This window comes from Macaca fascicularis, chromosome 3 (assembly GCF_037993035.2).
Source record: "Macaca fascicularis isolate 582-1 chromosome 3, T2T-MFA8v1.1".
Lineage (NCBI taxonomy): Eukaryota > Metazoa > Chordata > Mammalia > Primates > Cercopithecidae > Macaca > Macaca fascicularis.
The window spans coordinates 47,461,786-47,488,978 of record NC_088377.1 but is presented as its reverse complement, the minus strand read 5'-3'; the positions used below and the strand labels follow the sequence as shown (position 1 = coordinate 47,488,978).

Here is a 27,193-nt window from a genome sequence, read left to right as displayed (position 1 = left end):
AAAAGCTACTCTACTAGATCATACTAGCTTTAATCAAATTTTAAACCATATTAACTTCTTATTTTGTCAAATCCTGGTTTTGACATGTCACATGCTAAGTTTAACATTAACATTTTTTGCCTGTGTACTTAAGCAACTATAAATTCTTGGTATAGTCACTGATATGGTTCCAAATTTATTATGGTATATGGCAGAATAGATTTATTTTACAAAACTACATGTATTATTCTGGACAAAAGGTTCTATGAACATTGTTTTTTGAATACTTTTCTTAAACATTCCAACATTCTTTTTCTTTTTTTTTTGAGACAGAGTCCCACTCTGTCTCCCAGGCTGGAGTACAGTCAGTGGCACAATCTTGGCTTACTGCAACCTCCACCTCCCAGGTTCAAGCAATTCTCCTGTCTCAGCCTCCTGAGTAGCTGGGATTACAGCATGAGCCACCATGCCCGGCCATATTCCAACATTCGATTTGTCCCAGTAGGTTTTATTCTGGGCTTTTTTGTTGTTGTTCTGCATAGTCATATCTAATGCTGGCAAAAAATGAATTATTTGAGGATAATGAATTATGTGGACGCAGGTTACAATTAAGTATTTTATATCTTTAAATTTAAAAATAAGTATTTTCCCTTTTTTTTTTTTTTTTTGGAGACAGGCTCTCACTCTGTCACCCAAGCTGAAGTGCACTGCAGTCTCAACCTCCCAGCTCATTCAAACGATCCTCTCTCTTCGGCTTCCTGAGCAGCTGGGACTATAAGTGCACAGCACCACATCCAGCTAATTTTTTTTTAAACTAATTTTGTAGAGAGAGGGTCTCACTATGCTTCCCAGGCTGGTCTTGAACGCTTGGGCTCAAGCAATCCTCCTGCCTCAGCCTCCCAAAGTGCTAGGATTATAAGATTACAGGTGTGAGCTACCACGCCTGACCAGTACTCTCCTTCTATATTAACACAAAAGTTAAGGTTGTTGATAATTTCTGTAGAACTGTGAAAAGAAAACAAGGAAAGTGCCGTGTGAAAGCACAGGTTACTGGAGCTCTGTGTCACCATCTGTGCAATTACTCCAAATGAACAGATCTTATTTACATCTTCAAGTTTTCCGTTGAGAAAGCATCTCTTTTGACATATTCAATTTTCTATAGAAATTAAGATATTTTGCCACAAGAGGGAGTGCATTTTTATAAGGTTTTTATTGTACCACCTGCTGCTTTTAGCGATATAACTACGGATAGGTTTTACCCATTTGCTAGACTCAAATAACAGAGAAGATCCAATTACACAGGATTATTCATCTATAAAAATGTATGATGAGACATCTTCTCTAAGACGTTCTTAATAAAGAAGCACAGACTAATCAGAATTTATTTAAAGGGGAAAAAGAAAGAAATACTCCTGAAAAGTGTCATTTACATACTGCCAAGACCGTTAACACAGAGAAAACACAAAATCTGAGTGAAGGCCAGGCGCAGTGGCTCACACCTGTAATCCCAGCACTCTGAGAGGACAAGGCGGGCAGATCACCTGAGGTCAGGAGTTTTGAGACCAGCCTGGCCAACAGGTGAAACCCCATCTCTACTAAAAATACAAAAATTAGCCAAATGTGGTGGTATGCACCTACAATCCCAGTTACTAGGGAAGCTGAGGCAGGAGAATTGCTGGACCCAGGAGGCAGAGGTTGCAGTAAGCCAAGATTGCTCCACTGCACTCCAGCCTGGGTGACAGACTCAAAAAATAACCCCAAAATACCAAAAAAACAAAAACAAAACCCGAGTGAAGTGGACAACTGCTGATGTAACTGTAACCGCAGAACCAGTTCAAACTGGTTCAGCTTCGCCTGAGTTGATTTCAGTTGCAACAGACCCCAAGGCTGCAAGTCGCAAGCATGCGCAGGTGAACCAGGCACGTATGATTAGTGACCCTGGGGCCCGCTGGAAGGAAAAGTTAACCACAGATGGAACCCAAGTACCTGGACCAAGCAACAAGGACCAAATTAAGAAGCAAAGGGAGCCCTGTTTTGTTGCAACAGGAACTTAAGAGCAAAAGGCCCAGCACTGCCTCACTGCAGAGCTCAATCAAATCATACCTCACTGCATTTTTCCGTCTCCCTCACCGTTACTCTTCCCATAAAACCCACCCTGAGACCCCAGCTCTGGGAGAATGAGGTCTCCTGTCTCCTTGTCAATCGACCTGGCAATAAAGATGCTTTTTTTTTTTTTTTTTTTTTCCTGAAAAGCTGGTACCATTGTATTGGCTTCAATGTGCATCTGGGAGTGAGACCACTGCTTGGTAACATAATCGGAACCGTCACACCGTATTTGAGAGGTAGGTGAAGACATTTTTTCCTTCTAATAAGTTCGTTTGCATCAATGAAATGTTTAAAAATAAGAACCATCTGCTCCTATTTTATTTCTGTAACCCAAAAAAGAAATTAGGTTTAAAAAAGAAAATCAGTGGTGTCAATACTAATAACACCACACTTGCTTGCCATAAGAGTTTTGGATTTTTCATTTTAAGTTACTAGACAAATTAGTTACTGCTTAGAAATACACGGAATGTTTTTCACACTTGGCCCTTATTTGTTGCAAATATTTACTATTTCAAAGAGCACTTTATAAATATATAGAGTCACTACAATTTCTGTTTAAAAGTGAAAATAAGAATTAAAAAAAAAACAAGCCAGGCACACTCACAGTGGTGAGCGCCTGTAGTCCCAAAAACTGGGGAGACTAAGGCAGGCAGATTGCTTGAGTCCAGAAGGCTGACCAGCCTGGACAACACAGTGAGGCCCTGTCTCTAACAACAATAACAAAACCCTGAACAAAAGCACTACTTAGATTAAATGGACTTTACCTTCAGCATTTGTTCATTTTCAGCTGCAAAGAGGGAGACAGAGCCAAAGACCAGCTTAAATAGCTTGAGGTACAGGTTGGAGAGCTCCACATTGGAGCCCATTTCTGGCAGGCGATCAAGGAGGTATTCCACCAGAATCGTAGCAAACAGAGCAGAGGTAGTAGGATTTGCCAAGAAGGAATTGGCAACAATCTGTCAAACAAGAAACACATGTGAAAAATTAATCCCTTCCCCAAAGCAGCTTTAAGACAAAGTAGTGAGCTTTCCAAAAACATAAAACCAAGCCTGTATCACACACTCCAAGAAATTTAATTATCTACCAAAGGAAAAAAATGAAATGGGTTTACTGAGCACAGAGCAGGGCAGTTCACTTCAATGATATAATCTGTTATTTCGTCCTCATCATCAAATACCAAGGACTACATTTAACACATATTTTTTGAGACTTTGAGAAAGGGGTATCTCTCTGTCACCCACACTGGAGTGCAGTGGTGTGATCTCAGCTCACTGCAGCCTCAACCCCCTGGGCTCAAACAATCCTCCTGCCTCAACCTCCCGAGTAACTAAGACTATAGGTGTGCGCCACCACACCCAGCTAATTTTTGTATTTTTTGTAGAGACAGGTTTCACCATTGTTGCCCAGGCTGATCTCAAACTCCTGGGCTCAAGCTATCCTCGGCTTCCTAAAGTGCTGAGATTACAGGCATAAGCCATCGCAACCGGCCCACACATTTATTTCTACTAATGAAAGGAACTGACCCAAAGCATTTGAATCTTTCAAAAATTGTTTCAAGACATTATGGCCTAATATTTCTTTAAATTTCATGCTATAAGCACATCTTTGGCTACATTATTTTTAAAATCCTTGAAATAAATGAAAAAGTATTTAAGACATAAAGAATTGTAAAGTTAATGTTCAAACAATGTTAAAAAAAGGAGTTTTATACCTGAAGAGCATAATTTTTTGAGATTCTCTCCACCATATAAGGGACCGTAGTTTGGAAGATTTCTTTGAACGTTAAGGGGTTCATCATTGTGAACACGCCAGCGAAGTGCTCCAACACCTCCTTCTCCTCTTTCATTCTCACAGTCTGGCAGTTGGCCACGCGGATGTATGTCTGTCCATTTCCTGCTATCTGGACCTAATACAGGGGAAAAAAGCCACCCACGGCATTAAAACTGAACCTCTCTGAATATGTTCCATTACCTAACCAGATCAGCTGCACACTTAAAATAGAGCACTTAAATTAGATAACAAATGTCCCCCTCCAAAACCTTTTAAATTCTCCTCTCTCACCTTAATTTTGGCAAAGAATTAAAAAAAAAAAAAAAAAATCTCTAGGTGTTCAGACCATGAAAAAAATTAGTAAACTTAAGTCTTATATTTCTATTGCATTCCGTTTACACCATCTGCCCCACAAAATGCACATAGACTCTTATAAATTAGAATTCCCACATAAACCCAGTACTATGTTGCGGAACAAAGCACATCTGGGTATACAAATACTGTGGACCATCCAAATACCAACAGCTCTCACTGCCACCCCATCACTAGCACCTCTAATACTAAGAGGTACTTTCCATATGTGAAAGCCTGGCTGGAGGGCACTTCCTTACCTGATAAATATCTAAAGCTTGCATTGCATATTTCACAAGTTTGATGTAAATCTGTGTCTCTTTGGGTTGTAACTGCTTGTTGGGAATGAACTGAGCTTCTGGAAAAAAGAAAGTATATTAACTCGAATAAAACTCACTTTATGAAAAGTATCGTTTGTCTACGTAACTGAAGAGCAGAATTACCACCAGGCGCTTTGCACGATGTTATGCCCCACGTGATTGTCTTGACACCACACACCAAGGTTTTGACCAAACTTCGACAATCTGTGACTTGGAATGTCTGCTTGTCTTCCTTGTCCTTTTCTCCTTGCTTCTCAAAGGGAGGCACTGGGGCTGGGGTCACAGGGGTGGCAGGTGGAGGTGGGGGCGGGGGTGGAGCTGGGGCAGGGACAGGGGCTGGGGAGGGAGCAGGGCCAGGAGCTGCAGGGGCAGTGGGCACCCCGGGCAGAGCTGCTTCCACGGCTCCAAGTTCTGACTGAGGCTTGCACTTCTTAAAAATGGCAGAGAGCTGGTACCGAGCAATGGTGTGGAATTTGAGAACGAAAACCTAATGGGAAGAGAAATTCAAGGGAGAGGACAGAATTATTTCTCTTCAACAGGCCAAATACTGCTGAGATCACAGTGAAATAAGACAGGACTGACACGAGCTGCTGAAGTCATGCTGCTTTTCTATGGGGTTGGCGTCCAAGGAATTGCAGCTTTTGCCATTACTTCTGATGAAACACAGTTACTTTTGTACCAACCCAACAAAACTGGTGGAAGGCTGGTAACATCTGGACACCTCCTTTGTGCCAGGTGTAAAGGAAAAGTGCTGGTTTACTCCCAACACCATCTCCGTTTTGCATGTGCAGAGTATGGCTCAGGAAGGCTGAGTGACTGGCCTGACAGGCAAGGCCTAGATTTCACCCAGGACTACAGGCCTCATCCCACCAGGGCCCCGCCACCACCCCCGGGGCTCAGGAATCACATCCCTCATACTCTGGGTGTCTCCCCAGAGATGTCCACAGCCAGTCTAGCACTTGGGTACTATGGCCCCAGAAAATAACTCTCCTAATTACTTGCCAGGAAGTGTGCTAAGAGCTTTCAAGTGCTGCCTGATTTAACTCCACAGCGATCCTATGAGGCAGATATCACAACTCAGGTGAAAAGATGAAAAAACTGATGCACAGAAGTGAAGCATCTGGGGACCCTGGGTCTGAACCTAGGTGGTCTAACTCCTGGGATCGAGCCTAGCAATCGAGCCGCCCCTACAGCACTGGTTCAAGGTTAGCCACAAGTCGGGCATGGTGGCTCACGCCTGTAATCCGAGCACTTTGGGAGGCTGAGGCAGGAGGATCACTTGAGGCCAGGAGTTCAAGACCAGCCTGGCCAACATGGGAAAACCGTGTCTCTACCAAAACACAAAATGTTAGTTGGGCGTGATGGAGCATGCCTATAATCCTAGCTACTTGGGAGGCTGAAGTATGAGAATCACTTGAACCCAGGAGGCAGAGGTTGTAGTGAGCTGAGATCACGCCACTGCACTCCAGCCTAAGCAACAGAGCAAGGCTCTGTCTCAAAAAAAAAAAAAAAGGTTTAGCCACAAAAGGATAGACTGCAGGATGGATGATACTCTCAGAAGAGCTGGTACCTCTAGCATCCGCATCAGGACGTCTCTCCCATTGCCGCTCTCCTGCTCGCTCTTGGAACGGATGCAGTCCACCAGGTTCAGCAGGAGCTTGCAGGACATGGTCTGGATGCTGCTGGGCAGGGACTCATCGTCGATGTTCTTGGCGAAGAGCTGGACGGCGAGGGAGAGGTCGCTGAGGGGCAGGTGCTGGCGGACATGGTGCACGAGGTCAGCCAGCGTGCTGTAGGCGAGGGGCCTGCGGGCAGAGACCTCTGCTAGTGCTCATTCCCACGTGGCCATGCCTGCTCTGCCCCAGGAACACCACCACTGGGACGACACAGTTACATGGCCCGTTTTCCCCACATTACTCTCTCCCAGACACATGACGGAAGAGGGTTCAGGTTTTGTACTGATACCTCCATCTTTACCTTCCAAGCTAAAAGGTTAACTTTGTGCATGCCATAAAGTTGCTAACAGATGCTGGCACATACAGCTAACCCGAGGAGGAATACTACCAGCTTGATCATGCACTGAATGGGCTTTGTTACTCAAAAACAAACAGGACAGGTCAATCGATCTTTATATATGATGACCACTTTACAGAGACACAATAAGAATTTTCAGGCTATGAGTTTTTTCCCCCACTAAACACATGGACACCTGCCATGTGCCAGATCCTGGGCTAGATGCCAGGGACATCTCAGTGACCAGAGCCCCTGCCCTCAGGAAGCTTACTTACAGCAGAGAAACACACAAGTAAAGAAATAAGCTACACAAGTTAATAAGTGCTGGGGGAGATGTAAAAAGGACACATGAGAAAGATAAGTGGGGGGAGCTATTCTTAAACAGGGTACCAGGGACGGTTCCTTTGAGGTGGCATCTTAAAGACAAAAAGGGGCCTTAAGGCAAAAATCCAGGGAAATTTCCAGATGGAAGAAACAGGAAAGATAAAGGCCCAGAGATGGTAACTGCCTGAAGTAGCCAAGAAGCTATAGGGGCCAGTGTGGCTGCAGCACACCAGGGAGGGCAGCTGTAGGGGCCAGCATGGCTGCAGCAGGTCAGGGAGGGGAGCTGTAGGGGGTGGCATGCTGCAGCAGGTTGGGGAGGGGAGCTGCAGGAGCCAGTGTGGCTGCAGCAAGTCAGAGAGGAAGGACCAACACAAGATGCAGAACAGATGGACAGAGCCAAATCACACAGAGACTCAAATGCTATGGTCAAGAGTTTGGGTTTTGTCTAAGAACAACAGAAAGCTACTGGAGGGCTTCGAGCAAGAGTAACATAATTTAACATCCAATTCTAGGGAGGTTCAACCCCAAGTTACAAAAAATGCCTATAACAACATTGTCTGCAGAAAACAGTGAGAAAACTGTACCATATTCAAAGGATCCTAAACATTTTTCAAAAGATCCATCACACCTTCCTTACTGGAAGCAAAATATGGCAAATATTGATCCATTTTATAATGTAAAGATGATTAAATGTTAATTTTCTGCTTTAGAAATAGTAACCATTATCACTTTTTTTTTTTTTGAGATGGAGTTTCGCCGTTATTGCCCAGGCTGGATTGCAATGGCGTGACCTCGGCTCACCACAACCTCCGCCTCCTGGGTTCAAGCAATTCCCCTGCCTCAGCCTCCTGACTAGCTGGGATTACAGGCATGCGCCACCACACACGGCTAATCTTGTATTTTTAGTAGAGACGGGGTTTCTTCATGTTAGTCAGGCTGGTCTCAAACTCCTGACCTCAGGTGATCCGCCCACCTCGGGCTTCCAAGGTGCTGGGATTATAGGCGTGAGCCACTGTGCCTGGACACAACTACTTTTTTTAAGTGTAAGAAACAAAGATTATACAGACGTACATTAAGATATTAGCAACATTACTCCATCTCCCTGCGCAGGACCAAAAGGTTTTCTTCCCTTCTATCTTCCAGGTAGGTTACCATAAAAAAAAAAAATTTTTTTTTAACAAAAAAAGATGTATTATACAAAAAGCAAAAAACAATAATAAAGTCAGATAAAGTTTTACCTAAAATTTAAATCAAGATGATTACTCTGATTTCTTCCTTTAAGATAAAGAACAAAAGGTAATCTAAGGGCTTTCCAAAAATCCTGCAATTCTTGGCTGGGCACAGTGGCTCATGCCTGTAATCCTAGCACTTGGAGGCTGAGGCAGGCAGATCACCTGAGGTCAGGAGTTTAAGACCAGCCTGGCCAACATGATGAAACCCCATCTCTACTAAAAATACAAAAATTAGCCAGGCGTGGTGGTAGGCACCTGTAATCCCAGCTACTAGGACAGCTGAGGCAGGGAGAATTACTTGAACCCAGGAGGCAAAGGTTGCAGTGAGCCAAGTTTGCACCACTACACTCCAGGCTAGGTGACAGACAGAGACTGAGCCTCAAAATGAATGAATGAATGAATGAATGAATAAATAAATAAATAAATAAAACAAAAACAAAAATCCTGCAATCGTAAACCTAACAGGTATGTCAAGGCCCAACAGCCTGTGTTCACTGAAACACTTGTAACATGAAGTGCCAGTAACTGATGTTCCTGGCATTTAACCAACCAGGTATCACTGGTTTAATCTCGTACCTTAGAGTCTCTCGGGCAGTATATCCTGAGCCAATTAGTATGGATTCATCAAACAGCTTGTCCATGCAAGGAATGAACTCTAGAAGACAAACATTCATTGCACAGATCACTAACAAAACCAATTACACATTAAATTACTTTATAGTGCTTTCAAAAAGTAGCTAGCCCGCAGTCTGATATGCAACCCAGGCCTGAAAAGGGACAGAGAGGAGACCAGAAAGGCACAAATGCTATTTTAGTCTAACACAGCAGCTCTACTAGGCCACACCAGCCACCTGCTGTCAAAGATGCAGTCAGGGTCATGTTCAGGGTCAGAGATCAAATTAAGAATAAATCAGCTTGGTGTCCCGAGGCAGAGATTCCACCTCTGGTACTTAACCACCCAGGCACATCCCACCGTCCTTAAACATTGCCACCACCCTCCCAACCAGTTTGGAGAAGGGAACGAGATCTCTTAAATGCTCCTTTACTACCCTGAAGCATACTAAGAAGACCTAAGAATGTTTCTCTATATAAATCACAAAGGTCCAGGCGTTTTTACAATGTTCTCACAGGTATGAGTCCCAGGTTACGGTTCCTGACTCCCCAGATGATGCTCACCAGAATCCCCGCCAGGGTTCCTCTCTTGCTCTATTCCTGCAGGTAGAACCACCCCTAAACTCACTCTCTGCGCCCTTGCAGGCCTGAACCTAACCAGGGTTCTATAGAAACAGCCAGTCACCACTCAGGGACAATTCAGGCTTCTGAGGATGTGCACATGGGGCAGCGACAGCATGTCCACACTTCCCCTGGGGAGCTCTATTAATACAATCATCCCAAAGGATGTTCAGGTTCTGGAATAAGCCTGACACAAAGCCAGCTGCAGTAAGTCAAATAAAGTACACTTTCCACCAGCTCATAGCTATTGAGGGTCAAAGGCATAAAAGAAATGCAGACACTGAAATGTGCAAGATGCACATTTCTAGGTAATTCCACAGCCAGGCAGCACACGGAGGAGCAGCCAAACGGAAGCAGCGACAAGCAGGCCCTTCTGAGGTCAGAGGATGCAACGGGCTGGGCAGGCTGCAGTGAAGTGGCCAAGACGAAGGAGGCACAGAGGGGTGCAAAGGGCTCAGCTGTGATGTGGCAAACTGGCTGGGGAGGTGGGAACACCTCCAGGACAGGGAGGAGTGATAGGAGATTAAATTGTGCAACCACTACTTTCCAGATCCTCTCCATGACCCAGAATCGGAATCTCTAGGAAAATGCTGAACTTGTTAAAATGGCAGGTTTTCTCAAACCACTGGCTCTTCACAATGAGTGAAATGGGTTACCATTTGATACCGTTGTAGGTGCCAAAAAAGTAAAGTGAAGGGAAAATGCTGGCGGAAGTGGATGTTTTAACTGTAATACACAGTTAACATTTAACATGATTCTCTAAGTGTTTCTTTCCACCAAAACGTTGAGATGTGATGCTAATGTCTATTTAAGTCTCAGGAACTACTAAAGGGCTTCAAAATAAAGCATCCTATAATACCTTGTATTAAAAAAAAAAAAAAAAAAATCAAGCCAACTAGTAAACGGAGTTTAAAAAAAAGGGAAGACTAAAAGCTGAACCCCAAAAGTCTAATGTGATCAACCCCTGGAGAGCAGCAGCTTGGGAAGCCAGCAATCCTGGCTAGCGGCCGTGAACACTGATTAAAACCAAGCTCTATGCCCTCAGAAGGGGCCAGCTCGTGCAGTAATGGGAAGGAGGTGACCTGGTAAGCATGAAAAGGTTTATTGTTTGTTTGTTTGGTTGGTTGGTTTTTTTTTTTTTCCTGAGGCGGAGTCTTGCTCTGTTGGTGAGAGGATCACTTGAGGCCAGGAGTTCGAGACCAACCTGGGTGACAGAGCAAGACCCCATCTGAGGATGTGCAGATGGGGCAGCAACAGCATATCCACACTTCGAGACGGAGTCTCGCTCTGTCACCCAGGCTGAAATGCAGTGGTGCAATCTCGGCTCACTGCAAACTCTGCCGTCCCGGGTTCATGCCATTCTCCTGCTTCAGCCTCCCGAGTAGCTGGGACTATAGGTGTCCGCCACCACGCCCAGCTAATTTTTTGTATTTTTAGTAGAGACAGGGTTTCACCATGTTAGCCAGGATGGTCTCGATCTCCTGACCTCTTGATCTGCCTCAGTCTCCCAAAGTGCTGGGATTACAGGCGTGAGCCACCACGCCCAGCCAAAAAGGATTTTTAATGTCCTAGCAGTTCTATAAGAATCCTCATGCTACAAAGGTCCCCAACACATCTCCAAAATTCTTACTCATGGCAGGAGTACTGGAAAGAGGTCGGGCACAGTGGCTCACACCTGTAGTCCCAAGGTGTGACTGGAAGGCTGAGGAGGGCACATCACTTGACGTCAGGAGTTCGAGACCAGTCTGGTCAACACGGCGAAATCCCCTCTACTAAAAATAAAACAACTAGGCATGGTGGTGGGTGCCTGTAATTCCAGCTACTTGGGAGGCTGAGACATGAGAACCGCGCCTGGCTGAGATCTGATGGTTTTAAAAACGAGAGTTTCCCTGCACAAGCTCTCTCTCTTTGCCTGCCACCATCCACTAAGATGTGACTTGCTCCTCCTTGCCTTCTGCCATGACTGTGAGGCCTCCCCAGCCATGTGGACTGTAAGTCCATTAAACCTTTTTTTGGTAAATGCCCAGTCTCGAGTATGTCTTTATCAGCAGCGTGAAAACAGACTAATACAGGGAGGCAGAGAAGGAGAGAAAAGAGGGGAAAGAACAAACTCAAGACAGCAATGAAGGAAGCAGGGACACACGGAAACCTCGCAACACAACTATGGAGTGTCAGCCGAGTCCCCAAAGACGGCCGTAGGAGTAGCATCAGCATTCAAGACAAGACAGGTCGGACGTACGGTTTCTCAGCTCGGTGGTGAGGATGTGTTTGGCAGCAATCAGAAGCTCCTTTCTGAGGTGTGCAGTCTCTGCTGGACAATTTGAAAGTAACTGGAGCATTCCTTTCACCATCTGCTGAGAATACTTAGTCACCAACTCCTGTAAGAACAAGAGTGAGACAACACAGTTACACGGATAGGAGAGTGTTAAGAAAAATTAAAATGTTATTAGCTTCTTAAAAATTCAGTAAGACCTTTGGGAGGCCGAGGTGGGGGGGTCGCATGAGGTCAGGAGTTCGAGAGAGACCAGCCTGGCCAACATGGTGAAACCCCATCTTTACTAAAAATACAAAAACTAGTTGGGTGTGGTGGCACACACCTGTAATCCCAGCTACTTGGAAGGCTGAGGCACAAAAACCGCTTGAACCTGAGAGGAGAAGGTTGCAGTGAGCCAACATGACGCCACTGCACTCCAGCCTGGGCGAAAGAGTGAGACTCTTGTCTCCAAAAAAAAGAAAACATTAAGACTAAGCTTGACTCAAGTGACCCTCATAAAGTAGCAGGCCTACTTACACAGCAATATCCAAAAAGTTTTAATGGTATGTGTGTGCATGTATACAATGCCATATGGGAAGGAGGTATAGCCATAGAGCAGTCTCTTTCACATGGTGAGACTGTGGATGCCTTCTTTGTACTTCTCTGTATTTTCTCAACTTTCAACAGTGAACATGTATTACTTTCAGTGTTGAACAGAAAGACAATTAAGTACTGAAAGATTTTTATTTTTTAGAGATGAGGTCTCACTCTGTTGTTCAGGCTTAAGTGTGGTGGTATGATCAAGGCTCACTGCAGCCTCGACTTCCTGGGCTCACGCCATCCTCCCACCTCAGTAGCTGGAACTAAGGGTGCATACCACCATGCCTGACTAATTTTCATTTTTTTTTTTTTAGAGATGGGGTCTCGCTATGTTGCCCAGGCTGGCCTCCAACTCCTGGGCTCAAGCAATCCTCCCACCTTGGCCTCTCAGACTGCTGGGATTATAAGCGTGAGCCACTATGTCAGGCTTGAAAGATTTTTTAAAAGTAATTGCATGTTTACTCAGTCATCCCAGTAATGTAGGTTGTGAACAACAGTGGAGTCAACTTGAGCCAACTCAGAACAGCTCTAATCACAATCTTCTTTTGGGGTGTCAGCAGAAGGCCACTCACCAAGATAACACAAGCTGACTAAAATGTCAAGGGGTACCTAATTTAGACTTTTTACACCAAATGTTCCATTTTCGTCATGTAAGCTATCATTATCTAGTTATATACATTAAAATTAAGTGGGACGGCCGGGCGCGGTGGCTCACGCTTGTAATCCCGGCACTTTGGGAGGCCAAGGTGGGCAGATCACGAGATCAGGAGATCGAGACCATCCTGGCTAACACGGTGAAACCCCATCTCTACTAAAAGTACAAAAAATTAGCCAGTCGTGGTGGCAGGGACCTGTAATCCCAGCTATACTCGGGAGGCTGAGGCAGGAGAATGGCGTGAACCCAGGAGGTGGAGCTTGCAGTGAACTCCAGCCTGGGCGACAGAAGCGAGACTCCGCCTCAAAAAAAAAAAAAAAAAAAAAAAATTAAGGGGGAAAAGGTTACAAATGCTTTCAAAAGTAGTTTTTATTCTAAACAATTCAGCACCTGTTTTAATTTTTCTGAAATAAAAGCCTTACAAAAAGCATAAATTATAATCCAATTCCACTGATATAGATCAGTACTGAATTTATTCCATACTATAGAACAATCATGTAAGAATTCTTTTCAAAAACACTAACAGGAGATAAGGTATTTTTTCCTTCAAGTTTTTATGATTTAAATAAGAACACAACTATGCACGAAAAAATGAAACAAAAATCCACCATACAGGCTCCTCAGAAAAGCACCCAGAACTTCATTAGTTTTACTGATAATGCTCCACCACACAGGCTCCTTAAAAAAGCACCCAAAACTTCTTTATCAGTTTTACTGATAATGCCTTTTAAATTCCAATCTCTCTCACACCTAGCTGCCACAACACACAACTTTTAACAGCAGCAAAAGTCAATGAACCAAATAGGTCCATACAAAAATCTGCATGTAAATGTGTATAGTTGCTTTATTAATAATGGCCAAAAATGAAACAGGCAAATCCATAAGGACAGAAAGTACATTTGTGGTTGCCAAGAGCATGCAGTCAAGGAAGGCTACTGATGGGAGAGGGTTTCTTTTTGGGGTGATGACATTATTCTAAAATTGGATGGTGGTAATGGTAAATATCTGTGGCTAAACTAAAAACTACTTAATTGTACACTTAAAGAGGTGGAATTTTATGATACATAAACTACATCTCAATAAAGTTGTTTTTAGGCCTGGCTCACGCCTATTTTAGGCATGGCTCCCTAGCACCTTGGAAGGCTAAGGTGGGCAGATCACTTGAGGCCAGGGGTTCGAGACCAGCCTGGGCAACATGGCCAAACCTCGCCTCTACAAAAATACAAAAATTAGCCAGGCGTGGTAGTGCATGCCTGTAATCACAGCTACTCAAGTGGTTGAGGCACAAGAATAGTTTGAACCAGTGAGGCAGAGGCTACAGTGAGCTGAGATTGTGCCACTACTCTCCAGCCTGGGCAACAGAGTGAGACTCTGTCTCAAAAAATAGTAAGTAAGGCCAGGCGCGGTGGCTCAAGCCTGTAATCCCAGCACTTTGGGAGGCCGAGATGGGCGGATCACGAGGTCAGGAGATCGAGACCATCCTGGCTAACACGGTGAAACCCCGTCTCTACTAAAAAATACAAGAAACTAGCCGGGCGTGGTGGCGGGCGCCTGTAGTCCCAGCTACTCGGGAGGCTGAGGCAGGAGAATGGCAGGAACCTGGGAGGCAGAGCTTGCAGTGAGCTGAGATCCGGCCACTGCACTCCAGCCTGGATGACAGAGCAAGACTCTGTCTCCAAAAAAAAAAAAAAAAAAAAAAAAAAATTGTAAGTAAATAAATAATAAAGCTGTTTTTAAAAACATTAGAAATAATCTGAATACTCATCAGTTGGTGAATGGATAAACACACACCGTGATACATCCACACAATGAGATTCTACCACTGCAGATTGAGTTGCATCCTCTTAAAATTCCCATGTGAAAGCCCTAACTCCAAATGTGACTGTATCTGGACACAGAGTATTCAGGAGGGGATGAAAGTTCAGTGAGGTCATGGGGCTGCAGCCGTTATCTGGCAGGACTGTGGCCATGTAAGAGGAGGAGGAGAGAACTCTCCCTCTCTGTTCGCCATTGTGAGGACACAGTAGAAGACAGTTGTCTGCAAGGCAGGAAGAAAGCCCTCACCAGAAACCTTGATCTCAAACTTCCAGCCTTCAGAACTATGAGACAATTGCTGCCGTGTAAGCAACCTAGCCTATGGGAATTTTGTTAAGGCTGCCAAGCAAAGACAACTACACAGCAATAAAAGGTAATCAGTAAAACAAGGTCCTATCTCAACATTACTGCTAAGTGAAAGAAGCCAGACTTAAAAGGTTGCAGAGACCAGACACTGGACATTTCCACTGATATGACATTCTAGAAAGGACAAAACTATGGGGACCAAATAAATCCATGGGTTTGCCAAGGAATGGAGGTGGTGGGAAGAAACTGACAACAAATGCATAACAATGGAATTTTGGAGGGTGATGGAAACGTACTGTATTTTGATGTGCTAGTAATGATTGCCAACATCTGTCAATTCCTAGAACTGTACACCCACAAAAGGTGATTTTTATTGTATGTAAACTATCTCAATAAACCTGACATAAAAGTCAATGACCTTACCTGGTAAATCCTGATGATGTAAGCTAAAAATGACAATGTTTTAATCTGAGCAGCAATGAAGTCAGCATACAACTCCTTGTTGTAAAGCTTATGTTGCCTGAATAAGAAGAGAATAAAAATATTACCTCTCAATTTTGGGTGATGTTAGTATTAATTAAAAGCCTGTAACTATCACTAAACCCAAAAGATTGATTTCCACACAGACCCAAGCAACACAGACAGCAGCAATAGCAAAGGTGTCTACACTTTTCATGCAATTCCAAATAACATACTAGTTTTAAGGGAACACACCCAACAGTTCTCCAACCCCTTCTATAGCAGTTACAATGTGAATCCCACAAAGCCAGTGCCAGGCCAATCTACTCAATCCGCAGAAAGAATTCGTGTAACATCTGCTCAGTGCAAGACCCCGACTAGGGCCGTGGCCATGGCCAAAGAGTATTCCTCCTTAGATCCTGCCCTCAAACGACACAGCCAGATAGGCTCCAAGTCAGGAGAGTGCATGGAGACAGTCTCAGGAGGAACATCCTTAGGTTTGAGAAAAGGCTTCACCGAGAGGCTTCAAAGGATGAACACAGCCTATCTGGAGATGAAGGCTGATGGGGAACTGAGGGTGTAAAGAACATTCTAGCGCTCAAGCTGAACAATGAGCAAGAATAAAGGCTTGAAGATGAGCAAGATTTGGATATGCCACAGCTGTTATTGAGCACAGTTCACATCTGACGACGTTTCTAATTTACAACACACCAAAATACGGGCTATTATCTCATCTTTCCAAATTAAGAATGAAAATAGCTACAACTGTCATCCCTGAAACACAGGTGCAGAAAGTCAAGAGTGCATATAATTTTACCAAAATTTTATCACTCATAATTTTCATGTCTTAAGAATGACAACAGCAAGTGTATTTTTACTTGGAATCCAAGCGCTGTGGCAGCTGGCTACAGTGACGCCTCACCTGGCTTGTGCAGACACCTGAATGGCAATGGTGTTCATGATCAAGGGCACAAACTCAGCAACAACATTGTGGATGTTCAGTTTGTAGAGCTAAAAGCAAACATACCAGATTTTCATACATCTACGCTCTACTATGGCAACAAAATTTGGCATACCAAAGAATCATCACGTCATTTAGCATGTGTGTATTATACACATCTTTTTACCCCAGATGTCAATTTTCTCATAAGAAGCCCAAAACCCAAGAGACTAATGAGCAATACACATACCTGATACATTAAAACAACAATGATGGGCAATTCTGCCAACACTTTCAGAGAAAGTGATCCCCTCGGAATGATGGAATGCTAGAAGACAGAAACGGGTAGGAGCTGGGTTACCATTGTGGCATTTAAAATAGCCCCCACCAGTGCCCACTGGGCATCACCCACTGAAAGAGAGAGAACAGAAAAGGGTGACACCCCTTTGTAAATATTTGTGATGAAAGATCCAAACTATGTTGAAAACAAATAATGCAGAACTATCATTTAACATAATATGATAGTTTTTTTTTTTTTTTTTTTTGAGATGGAGTCTCACTCTTGTCAGGCTGGAGTGCAATGGTACAATCTCGGCTCACTACAGCCTCCACTTCCCGGGTTCAACCAATTCTCCTGCCTCAGCCTCCCGAGTAGCTGGGATTACAGGCACGAACCACCACGCCCAGCTAATTTTTGTGTTTTTTAGTAGAGACGCGGTTTTGCCTTGTTGGCCAGGCTGGTCTCAAACTCCTGACTTCAGGTCATCCGCCCACCTCAGTCTCCTGAAGTGCTGGGATTACAGGCATGTGCCACCGTGCCCAGCCTAAAGGTTTTCATAATTTTCTACATAATCATTTGTAAAAACTTCAGGAAAATATGTTGAAACTTGGAGATTCAAATCACCTGAGAAATTTTTAAAACGAATACCTATGATTTTACTTATTTAAAAGAACACCACAAAGTATAATTTACCCAGCAGTTTTATTCAAAGATATTTATAAAGAGAAAATGCTTACAAATAGAAAAGTTCAACAGCCCTAATACATAAGGACTCATGAAACAAGGAAAATGTTAGGCTCAAAATACAAATGGGCAATGGACATGAACAGACAAGGAAAAAAGAAAATACAAAGGAATGATACTCAGAAAACAAATTTCTAATTAAGAACAACGAAAGGAGGAAAGCTTTATTCAAAGTTTCTTGTTCATCCTAGCACAAACTGAAACACTCTGCACAACCATTTCAGCAAAACAAACATGGATAATATTAATTCAATCACAAAAATTGTCATAGTAAATGCTCAAAACATGTTACCTATGTGGCAGACACCACAAATATACGATACATTACCTGCGGACCATGCCAGCATTACCTTCACAAAGTCCGTGAGACAGGTTTTTCAGATAACGAGAGGAAAAATAAGGTCAGAACGCAGGTTCGTTAACTTTCCTGGAGTCAGAAAACCCCAGTGGGTGGGGCCGGGACATTGTACTGGAGTTCTCTGTCCCAGAGCCCACACTCTCAGTCACTGAGCTATATACTTTTATCTATAGTTTAAGGGACTTTATTTATGTCAAAAGACTTAAAGCTAAGGGACAGAACAGACACCCCACACCTGGTCTGCTGCTGTTCCCAGCAGGGTGATCCTGGGTTTCAATAACCACCTTATCTTTCTAGCTTGGCATCAATGACACGGGACAGGTCATTTTCACCCCTCCCAGGCTGCAGAGAAGGACCAGTGATGCTCTGCCAGGCACACACGTTTATTTGTCTTAAATGTCTCCATGTATTTAACGGAAAAAAAAAAAGAAAAAACTTAAATGGTTTAACAGGCCAGTATCTTAAACTACAGCAGCCACCGGTAGAAACAACTCAGTTAGCGAGACACTTACTGTTCGAGTCTCACTGTCCTCACGCTCCGGGTTGACTTTCACAGCAATTGTCGTTATCATACCAACCATTTCTGGGGGAGGCACTGTGTTCTCGGGGATCACTTGAGGGTTCTCAAAGTAGCGGTTCTACATAAAAATAAAAAAATATTTTTTCCTAAAGTCAAACCCAATATTCATTCCAAAAAAAAAAAAAGCAAAAAAACACCTGACTCTTTGGTGGGAAAAAACAGAATGTTCTACATTTTTATGCTGCACCAACTCCACAGGATTTGGGCTCAGTCACTCATTTTCCAATCCCCCTTAAAGCCTAAACCAACACACCACTAGATGTTTACTCTTCCCACAGGACCATAAAGATAACACAACAGGGACCAGGTTCTCCATCTTCAACAATGGAAGACCAAAGCTTGCCTAAAAGTATTTTCTACTTCTTTTTCCCTGGCTAATAAATGATTGAATACAAACCATATCACATTCCTACCACAGTGAGGTAGGAAAGAAGGCACTCCATCCCTCTTGGGAAGAAACTATGAGCTGGCAGTCCCCACTGATTAACTTTTCACTCTCTAAATAGAGATCAAAGAGTGAACAAACAAAACACAGGACATTTTTTTTTTTTTTTTCTCGAGACAGAGTCTCACTCTGTCGCCCAGGCTGGAGTGCAGTGGTACAATCTTGGCTCACTGCAACTTCCGCCTCCCAGGTTCAAGCAATTCTCCCGCCTCAGCCTCCCAAGTAGTTGGGATCACTGGCACGCACCACCATGCCTGGCTAATTTTTGTATTTTTAGTAGAGACTGGGTTTTTCACCATGTTGGCCAGGCTGGTCTCGAACTCCCAACATCAGGTTATCCACTCACACCCCGTCTCTACTAAAACTACAAAACTAGCTGGGTGGAGTGCTGCATGCCTGTAATTCCAGCTACTTGGGAGGCTGAGGCAGGAGAACTGCTTGAACTCAGAAGGTGGAGGCTGCAGTGAGCAGAGATCGCGCCACTCTACTCCAGCCTGGGCAGAGACCCAGTCTCCCCGCATCCCCTGCCAAAAAAAAAAAAAAAGAATTATGATTCCCAGAAGAGTCTGGAAGAAGCTGTTCTTCTGGCAAGAGTGTTTACTTCTAATAAGCGGGAAGGAGATGAGGAGATTTTCCTTTTCTACTCCACAAACCTGTATGTTGTGGCACTGCTTGTAAAAGTTAATGAGATCGAAAAAAATGTTAGTAAAATTTTAAAAAAACACTAAAAATATACACCACCTCCCCAAAAAGTCTTCAAGCCTATAAATTCAACCGTCGTTAAAATGCACAAAGTGAAAAACAAAAGCAAAATCTCCATGTCAATGGTTACAAGTAAATGAATTATGAAAAGTTTTTTTCCAAAATTTCTACAATAAAAATATATTGCCTTTATGTACAAAAAAAGTACTTACGTGAAAGAGAGAAACTAAAAAAGCTATTTTTTTGAATGGCTGACTTATCAACCTAGCTTTTAACCATCACTAAACATTCCCCATTCTAAAATAGTATCCCCTCCCCAAACACTATCTCTCCAACCCAAATGTTCTAAAGACTTTTTGGAATAAGGAAGTATAAACAAATGTAACTAATTAAAACCAAAGTGAAAACATACCACTACTTTTGGAAGCTCCTTGTAAATCTGTTTTACGAAATCCAGAAAATGATGAATCTAAAAAAAGCAGACACTTTCATTACAGGAAGATATTCATAAACAGAAAATACCTATAATAAATAAGAAAAGTTGTAAATGTCTTGCTACATAAGAACTCCTAAGAGAGGTAAGGAAAATGGTGGGCTGAAGATACAAATAGGCAATGGATGTGAACAAACAAACAAAAAATAAGTAAACATAAAGTACTGATAAACAGAAAACAAGTTTCTGATTCAGGAAGAGCACAGAGTTGAAAATTAAAATAAATGCCAGTTTTTGCCTTTCAAAAAATCGTAATACACAATGCTTGACAGGATGGAATGAGAGACAGATTCTCATACTGTGGGACCATAAACTACTGAAACCTTTCTAGAAATCAGTTTAACACAGGAGCATTAAAACTTCAATGCTTCTGCCTTGGTAATACTCCTACAAAGCTAGTCTATGAAATAATTTGAACCATAAACAAAGGTATTCCACAATAACCATTAAAATAAGAAGTGTGAAATACCTTCAATATCCAGAAATAAGGACACCCATAAGAAAGAATACTCTGTACCCATTAAAAAATAATTGTGGCTAGGCACATGGCTCATGCCTACAATCCTGACACTTTGGGAGGCTGAGACTAGAGGATCACTTGAGGCCAGGAGTTTTAGACCAGCCTGGGCAACATAGACCCTGTCTCTACAAAAAAAATTTTTTTAATTGTATACAGAATTTTTTATGACTGTGAAAATGCTTACACTTAACATGAAGTGATCAAGCTATACGATGTTATATACAGTATTACCACAACTATGCAGAAAATATACAAACACATTAAGGTGAGAAAAAGGAAAGAAAAGGCCGGGCACGGCAGTTCACGCCTGTAATCCCAGCACTTTGGGAGGCTGAGGTGGGTGGATCACATGAGGTCAGGAGTTACAGACCAGCCGGGCAACATGGTGAAACCCCATCTCTACTAAAAATACACACAAAAAAATTAGCTGGGTGTGGTGGCATGAGCCTGTAGTCCCAGCTACTCGGGGAGGCTGAGACAGGAGAATCGCTTGAATCCGGGAGGCGGAGGTTGCAGTGAGCCGAGATTGCGCCACTGCACTCCAGCCTGAGCAACAGAGGAAGACTCATTTCAAAAAAAAAAAAAAAAAAAGAAAAAGAAAATCACCAAGATATAAAATCCTGTTTTTGAGATGGCAGGAATCCTATTTCATCTTTATGCTTTTAATTTCTATTTTTTTTTTTTTTTTTTTTTGAGACGGAGTCTCGCTCTGTAGCCCAGGCTGGAGTGCAGTGGCCGGATCTCAGCTCACTGCAAGCTCCGCCTCCCGGGTTCACACCATTCTCCGGCCTCAGCCTCCGGAGTAGCTGGGACTACAGGCGCCCGCCACCTCGCCCGGCTAGTTTTTTTTTGTATTTCTTAGTAGAGACGGGGTTTCACCGTGTTAGCCAGGATGGTCTCGATCTCCTGACCTCGTGATCCGCCCATCTCGGCCTCCCAAAGTGCTGGGATTACAGGCTTGAGCCACCGCGCCCGGCCGCTTTTAATTTCTATTTTAAGTAATTTAATTCAATAAATAATTTTTAATTTTAATAAGTAATTTAATTTCTATATTAAATCATCTGTAACAGGCACTTAGGTTATTGTCAGAGAAGATATAATTATGGTAAATGTATACTTGCTGCTTACTGTATAGGTAAATGCCAATCACTCTGCTAAGAACTTTAAATTTTATGCCTAATTCCTCAAACGACCTGTTAAGGAAGTCATTTTACAGAAAAATCTCCAAAAGGTTACAAACTTAACCAGTGTCACACAGCTACTGAATTGCAGAGGTGAGATTCAAACCCGGCTCTGGCTTCAGAGCCCATATCTTAATCCCTGTACAACATAAAATGACTTGTACATCATACGCATAAATACCAGAACAGCCCAAATAACCTGTCAGTTTGGTCATTTAATACATTTCAACTACGGAACCAATTTAGCAAAGTATTGATAAATATATTTTTTAAGTCAATGTTAAATTCATAAAGAACTGCCCCAAACTTAGGCTATATTTCTACAACTGAAAACAGCATGTGTTCAGTCAACTTTGAGAGCACAAAAAATTTCACATAAGGAACATGCTGACACACTTTATGAATGCTATCAGGATTTTAAACAACTCACTTCTTGTGTGATCGGTGGCCTGAACTGTTTGTGTAGCTCGATAATTATTCTTAGACAAATAAGAACATTTTCTTCATTTTCCGTCTAAAAAAAAAAAGCATTTAAAGAAAGTTATACTTCTGAAGACTCGCTTTAAAGGCTAATTTTCTAAGCAGTTTCTGCACACACACTATCCATCAACCAGCTTCTACTGGATTTGCTGAAAATTTACCAGCTCACAGAACACAGTTGTTCCAGACAGAAAGCTTTGTGCGCCACAAGAAGGGAATCCCACCAGCCAGCTCTGCATGAGTAACCTGGACAGGGGCTTCACCGGCCTTCATGGCAAGTGGCACCAGGAGCTAAGGACTTCCTGGCCCAAATGACACTTTCCGTGTTGGACAATATTGTGAAAAGACCAGTAAAGAATTAATGGGCAAGCACCATGGACTGGACCCTGTGCTAAGCACCTTACAAATGCTCTGTGAGGACGGGGTTCCATCTACATCTGACCTGTGAGGGAGCGAAATCTCAGGGGTTAAGCAATGTGGCTGGCATGACACAGCAACAAATTGTCCCAGCCAAGACTGAATCCAAGCTCAACTTTCCAAGGGGACCAGAAACACGACTGAAATCTAACTGCATCAAGACTAAGAGGGCGAGGTGGCTCACGCCTGTAATCTGAGCACTTTGGGAGGCCAAAGCAGGTGGATCACGAGGTCAGGAGTTCAAGACAAGCCTGACCAACATGGCGAAACCCCGTCTCTACTGAAAATACAAAAATCAGCTGGGCGTGGTGGCACGGGCCTGTAATCCCAGCTACTCGGGAGGTTGAGGCAGGAGAATCACTTGAACCCGGGAGGCGGAGGATACAGTGAGCGAAGATCACACCACTGACTCCAGACTGAGCGACACAGCGAGACTTCATCTCAAAAAAAAAAAGACTAAGAGAAGCAAGAAAACAATTTTTTGTTTGCCAGATGGATTCGCCCTAAGGATGTCAGATACTCTTTACGAGCATCTACTAGGTGTAATGCGCTGCACTGGAGATACACACGGAAAGAACAATGCAAGTGAGCCACTCACTGGGCGTCTGTGGGCCCACACCCGGCTCACCGTCCACAACCGTTTCAAAGATACCACTATGTCTAGCTAATTCCTCAGTTAACTTGATGATTTTCAATTAAGTAAACTTTCTGAGTGGAGGAAATGGGGGAAAAGGGACATTAAGAAAACGTTTTACTCCTGTGACTTGGAATTTGGGCAAAAGATAAAACAGTTGTATAATGGTGAAATTTACCATAAGAAAAATCAGTGAAAGTTTTACATATGGCTATACGACAAGAATGAATTCTCAAAAGTTACCTCTAAAAAGCGAAACATCACAGACAAAACATTTTTTGTGTGAGGACGAAGATGTTCATTGGTTGGTATCCTATGAATTATTTCAAGTACTAGCTTCCGCAGTTGCTGGCAAGAAAAAATAAATAAATGTAAGGATAAAAATACTTCCAAGGGTTCCAAATTAATTATCTTACACTCTGCAAGTGTCACACAGCTGTTTACACCCAGCACTAGCAACAAACCACCATCCTACAAGAGGGACCCAATTTTTGAAACAGTCCTAGAAACTACTTAAATGTAACCCAAAGTAAGTACTGCAGATAATCGTTTTCAGTATTTCTACAACTCTGTACCGACTCTTAATCGACTAAGCCGATTTCTCCTCTTCCATGGCTTATCAGTAAGTCCAACAGACGGACACTGGTGTACGAACATGGAGTCCATTGAAGATAAAAGAGCAAAACACAAACTGAACGTAGTTTGGGATCTCCCCTTACCATCTAGCGTTAGCTTCCATAATGCTATCACCAACCACCTTGGGCCCAAGGACTAGTTACATTATGAGCTGTGCTAAGCTTCTGTGATTCTGTCTGTGGAGCTGACAACTAAAAGCTCAAATACATAAGCTCTTGCACTGGTATGATATAAAAACGCTTTATTTACTAAGAAGCTGGTGTTATGGGAATGTTTTTTAAAAGTTATTTTTAAGAACTACATGCTGAAATATTTATAGAAAAAGTGGTAGGCCGGGTGCAGTGGCTCACGCCTGTAATCTCAAGACTTTGGGAGGCCGAGGTGGTCGGATCACCTGAGGTCAGGAGTTCGAGACCAGCCTGGCCAACATAGTCTCTACTAAAATACAAAAATAAGCCAGGCATGGTGGTGTGTGCCTGTAATCCCAGCTGCTTGGGAGGCTGAGGCAGGAGAATTGTTTGAACCTGGGAGGCAGAGGTTGCAGTGAGCTGAGTTCGTGCCACTGCACTCCAGCCTGGGTGACAGAGCGAGACTTTGTCTCCAAAAAAAAAAAAAAAAAAAAAAATATATATATATATATATGTATATACATCTATACACACACACATATATATACATATATATACACACACGTGTGTGTGTATGTGTGTGTGTGTATATATAATGGGACTATTTCTAAATGATCAAGGCAGGAAGGTACAAACAGTGTGTTGGGGGTGTGTGGATAAAACAAAATTGACCATGAGCTATAAGAACTGACATTAGGCTAGGCGCAGTGGCTCACACCTGTAATACCAGAGTTTTGGGAGGCTGAGGAAGGAGGACCTATCGAGCTCAGGAGTTCAAGACCAGCCTGGGCAACAGAGCAAGACACCCATTCTCTACAGAAAAATTTTTTAAAATTAGCCAGGCATTGTGGCGCACACCAGTAGTCCCAGCTACTGGGCAGACTGAGGTGGGAGGATCACCTGAGCCCAGGAAGTCAAGGCTGCAGTGAGCTGTGATGGCACCACTGCACTCCAGCCTGGGTGTCAGAGTGAGACTCTGTCTTTAAAAAAAAAAAGAAATGACATTAATAAGATAATAAGATTGGAGTTGGGCAACAGGTATGGGAGGGGTCATTTCTTCTTCTGTATACATTTGCACTGGTCTGTAACAAACAGTGTACACACATACGGCATCAGTTGGCAAATGTGAATAATATAAATTGTAAGAGACGTCCCAGACAAAAATCAAACCAAGACATGTAACTGAGGAGGCAGCGGTCTTGAACAAAGTTAGCCATATGTGATAAAACCTCTTTCATTTTTAAGTGGAACCATAAATTTTCTGAGTTAATTCGTAACTGGTCACAATCCCAGAGCACCCTTGTCTTCTCAGTGGTATTTTTTTTACATTACCTGTGCTGGTTTCTCTTGAAGAAACTGAACTTCTCCATCTTGAAGAAATGTAAGGAATCGAGGGATGATATGTTCTAGGAATGTAGAATACTGAGGAGATGACGTGACATTCTAATTGTGCAAAAATAAAAGAAGACCCCATTCAGTTATGTGTACATATCTTCATTTCAAATTCACTCAATATACTAACTAACTGCAAAGGAATATAAAACATTTTAGCCAAAAGCAAATTGGTGCTATTGTATTATTTAGTAATAACATAATTTTAAATTAGGATGGTTGTATTTCTGAAACCCAATTCAGGAGAACTAAATGCTAACTTTTACTATTAAAATTAGAAATATCAATGCTTTGGGAAATGCTGAACCTGGAACCCATTCTAGCTTGGCTCTGCCACAATCTAAGTATGAAACCTCTGCGAAGTTATTTAGCTTCTACATCTCAGTTTCTTGATCTGGAAAATGAAGAGACTGAGCAAACTAACATATTAGTTAGATGTATATTCACTATGTACTAATTAGATGTCTACTAATTACATTATAATCTAATCTAATCCATTATTGATGCTAGTACTGATTTTAAAAGGAGAATAGGAAGGGCTGGGCACTGTAGCTCATGCTTGTAATCCCACCACTTTGGGAGGCCGAGGCAGGAGGATCGCTTGAGCCCAGAAGTTCAAGACCAGCCTGGGCAACACAGCAAGACTCTATCTCTACAAAAAAAATTTTTTTTAAAGCTGGGCATTGTGGCACGTGCCTGTGCTGTGGTCTTAGCTACTCAGAGGGCTGAAGTAAAAGGATCACCTCAGACTGGGAGTTCAAGGCAGCAGTGAGCTATGATGGTGCCACTGCACTCCAGCCTGGGCAACAGTATGAGATCCCATCTCTATTTAAAAAAAATAAAAAATAAAAAAAGGAGAATGGGAAATAAAATATAACGTGAAGATACTAGGGCAGTTTCTGGATCTCACTTAGGAAGTAGAAACTTTGGACAGTTACCTAAACTCTCTGAGGATATTATTTCCCGCCTTCCTTACAGGACTATTGTGAAGATTGCATGAGTTAATATATGCAAAGTTTATGAAGTTTCTAACACTGCCTACGGGAAATGCTCGTAAGTGTTGTGCTGTTATTTACAGAGCACTTATGTGTCAGATACTGTGTTGTGTGCCTTTTAGTCTTTCTCATTTAGTCTGAGATGGGTATTATCTCTAAGATAGGTATTATCTCCATTTCACAGATAAGGAAAGAGAATCTAAGAGGTTAAGTTTTGAAAATGGGCACACTGGCTGGTCTGTAGTCCCAGCTACTCAGGAGGCTGAAGTGGGAGGATCACTGGAGCCCAGGAATTCCAGGCCAGCCTGGGCAATATAGCAAGACCTCATATCAAAAAAAAAAAGGTAAAGTTTTGGAAGTGGGTTCAAATCAAGTATATATCTAACACCCAAATTCTTTTTCTTGTTTAATGCTTCACTTATTCATTCAACAAATATTTACTGAACTCCTATCATGTACTCAAAAGGGATAAAATAATGAACAGAACACATAATATTCATGCCATCAGAGACGGGGGAGGCAGCAGCAGAAGTAAGACAGGTATCAAACAAAAAGACTAAGGATACAGAACCATGAGGGGGGTTGTGCCAACAACTAAGGGAACATATAACTGTGAGACATCATTTACTATATGTATCCAAGGGTGGAGGACACCTTCCTGAAGACGTGACACTTAACGCTAAAACTTGAAAGGCAAGTAGGAGTTACCCATGAAAAGGCAGAAAAGAAGATTCTAAGAAAAGCATATGCAAAGGCACAAAATCAAGAGAAAGCACGAATGTAAAAGGCATAAACAGAGTTCAGCATCTTGGAGAAGGAAACAGAAAAGAAAGGAGTTCAACTTCTAAGGT

At 42.7% G+C, this 27,193-nt stretch overlaps 1 protein-coding gene across 23 annotated transcripts in view; it reads right to left on the bottom strand.

Annotated features, from left to right (window-relative positions):
* Positions 1–27,193, bottom strand: part of TRRAP (transformation/transcription domain associated protein) — a 136,347-nt gene that overhangs the window by 99,062 nt on the left and 10,092 nt on the right. For 19 of the 23 annotated variants that reach the window (XR_012432216.1, XR_012432217.1, XM_005549119.5 and 16 more), the window contains 15 exons: positions 25,288–25,398; positions 23,435–23,539; positions 22,091–22,174; positions 19,879–19,935; positions 18,252–18,377; positions 16,608–16,685; positions 16,340–16,428; positions 15,382–15,478; positions 11,568–11,706; positions 8,672–8,750; positions 6,097–6,331; positions 4,650–5,013; positions 4,467–4,564; positions 3,797–3,991; positions 2,850–3,041 (listed from right to left, as the gene is read on the bottom strand). Coding sequence is in view for 21 of the 23 variants with exons in the window: in XM_005549119.5 (XP_005549176.4) it covers positions 2,850–3,041; positions 3,797–3,991; positions 4,467–4,564; positions 4,650–5,013; positions 6,097–6,331; positions 8,672–8,750; positions 11,568–11,706; positions 15,382–15,478; positions 16,340–16,428; positions 16,608–16,685; positions 18,252–18,377; positions 19,879–19,935; positions 22,091–22,174; positions 23,435–23,539; positions 25,288–25,398 (2,049 nt within the window). In the remaining 2 variants the exon portion in view is untranslated. Of the gene's footprint in view, positions 1–2,849; positions 3,042–3,796; positions 3,992–4,466; positions 4,565–4,603; positions 5,014–6,096; positions 6,332–8,671; positions 8,751–11,567; positions 11,707–15,381; positions 15,479–16,339; positions 16,429–16,607; positions 16,686–18,251; positions 18,378–19,878; positions 19,936–22,090; positions 22,175–23,434; positions 23,540–25,287; positions 25,399–27,193 lie in introns of those variants that run through there. The other 4 variants (XM_015447086.4, XM_015447090.4, XM_045387910.3 and 1 more) reach the window with 2 other exon arrangements.